This window comes from Topomyia yanbarensis, unplaced genomic scaffold (assembly GCF_030247195.1).
Source record: "Topomyia yanbarensis strain Yona2022 unplaced genomic scaffold, ASM3024719v1 HiC_scaffold_221, whole genome shotgun sequence".
In the NCBI taxonomy this organism is placed as follows: domain Eukaryota; kingdom Metazoa; phylum Arthropoda; class Insecta; order Diptera; family Culicidae; genus Topomyia; species Topomyia yanbarensis.
This window is the reverse complement of record NW_026683406.1, coordinates 14,348-16,726: the sequence shown is the minus strand read 5'-3', so window position 1 is coordinate 16,726 and position 2,379 is coordinate 14,348. Positions and strand designations below refer to the sequence as shown.

The 2,379-nt window shown below is 46.0% G+C and overlaps 1 protein-coding gene across 1 annotated transcript; it reads left to right on the top strand.

Moving 5' to 3' along the window:
- Positions 1-271: 271 nt before the first annotated feature.
- On the top strand, positions 272-1,582 carry LOC131694990 (uncharacterized). Its single transcript, XM_058983529.1, has one exon. It carries the CDS (start codon positions 272-274, stop codon positions 1,580-1,582), a length of 1,311 nt encoding a protein of 436 aa, XP_058839512.1.
- Positions 1,583-2,379: the final 797 nt, after the last annotated feature.

The window sequence follows — 2,379 nt, the reverse complement described above, 5'->3', positions numbered from 1 at the left end:
TCGTTTTACTCGTGTATTACGCGGAGAATCCGTGGGAAATTTTCCCACACGACAGTTCGTTATCAAGACTATCTGCTCCAACTGGAGTCAAGTGGAAAAATTAGTGTCTGTGGATAATATAAGCGATAACAAACTCTGCCTGTTCGCGCTTTGTTCACCATAACAAAGCTTGGTGTATCCCGAGAGGCAAGCGACGCCATACAAAAGAACACGTTAAAAGCAGTGGATAAAAGTGGCCGAACAAAACAAGTGAGAAGAACCAAATAGAGCCATGTCGCCCCACGGCGGCAGTGGCGGAATCCATGCTATGAGTGGGAAGGGGTTCCCAGCGTTGGGTTTGATTCCCCAACGAACGGAAGGACGCTACCTTGTCATCCAGCGCACGGATGATGGCAAAACGTTGGAAAAAGTTTCACCGTTTCTGATTGACAAGGTCATCAGAAATTGCTGTGGCGAGGTGACCAGCGTGAAACGGATTAAAGATGGCAAACTACTGGTTCATACTAAAACGGACAAACAAGCCGACAAATTACTAAAACTTAAAAGTATGTCGAGTGATATAAACATCACTGTCGTGGAACATGAAAGCTTGAATTCGTGCCGGATAGTTATAACATGCCGGGACTTGCAAGACGAGAACGACGACGAGATTCTGGAGAACCTTCGCGAGCAAGGGGTTACATCATTGTATAGGATTATGCGAAAACAAGGTGAAATTAAGGTCAAAACAGCAACTTTCGTGCTAACGATCTCAAAAGCTACAATGCCAGAGGACATCAAGGTAGGGTTTCAGAAGGTAGCTACGCGACCGTACTATCCACGACCGATGCGATGCTTTCAATGCTTGCAGTATGGCCACTTGGGGAAAGATTGCAAGCAAGAAAAAGTGTGTGTGAACTGCAGTGAAAAATATCATGGAGATAAGTGTGATAGACCAGCTCGATGCGCGAACTGCGAACAAGCCCATGCCACTACGAGCCTCGAGTGCCCGACATGGCAACGTGAAAACGATATCGTGAGAACAAAAATAGACAACGGGATTTCGTACTACGAGGCGAAGAAAATCGTGGACAGTAGAAAACAACCAGAACGACGTTTCGCAAATGTAGTAGCTTCTGGAATCGGCGGATGCAAGTGCAAATGCAGTTGTGGTATAGCGCAGACACAACCAGCCACACCCGTCGAATTGAAACAAAACATCGAACAGACACAATCCCGCAACGTAGAGTCAACCCAAATTACAACACCGAACCTCAAGCCGCAACCTACAGTAACAACATCAAAACCGAATCGTGACGAGAAAACGCCAAAGGAAACCAGCGATTGCAACAAAGCAAAACCAGGATCATCAAAACAGTATGGCACTCGACATCAAACAAGTGGAAAAGAAGAGCAAATCGACCCATCATCACCCTCCCCAAAACCAAAACGGTTGAAGAAAGAATTCGTATATCAAATCAGCAGCGACGACAAACTTGAACAAAGCCAGCAGAAACGTGGAAGAGGAAGACCCAAAAAACTCCCACCAAAGGAGATCTGCACGGAAAGTTCAGAACCTGAGTATAGCGAAATGGAGATCTGATTCGCAAACCCCTCGCAACCCGCCTTCATCATGCAAAGAAAAACCAACGCATCAATGTCAAACGTGAAAATAAGCAACCCAGCAATCATCTCGTGGAATATCCAAGGTCTCCGCGCGAAAAAGCCCGAAATCAACCTTATGATCAAAGAACAGCAACCTTTCATAATATGCCTCCAAGAGACTATGTGCTCTACCGATATCCAAGCAAATATCAGCGGATTCAACAGCGTCCACCATCAACGTCCCAGTGGAAGAAAAGCAGCAGGTGGTGTTATAACCGCCGTAAGAATCGGATTAGACTATAAGGAGATAATAATCAACAGCGAACTCGAAGCCATCGCAGTGCAGGTAGGTCCTCCACTCAATATTTCCGTTCTAAATGTTTACTTGCCACCCGGACAGTCAATTACTGCCCCGGAACTAGTTTCAATGATCGATCAAGTACCAAAACCCATGCTTCTTGTCGGTGATATAAACGCACATCACCCGCTCTGGGGGTCGAGCAGTATTAACAGGCGAGGGAGAGTGATCGAACAAGTAATCGACGATTGCGAATTAACGGTGCTTAACAACGGGGATTTTACTTACATCAACCACGCGAGCGGTAACGGATCTTGCATTGACATTGCTTGTTGCTCACCTGAGTTAGCAGGTCGACTAGAATTTAACGTACTGGAAGACAGCCATAGCAGCGATCACCTACCACTGTCGATAGCGATCCCAGAATCTCAACAAAAAGAACAACAGTATGCCCCCAGATGGAGAATAAACGAAGCGGATTGGAGTACATACCAAAG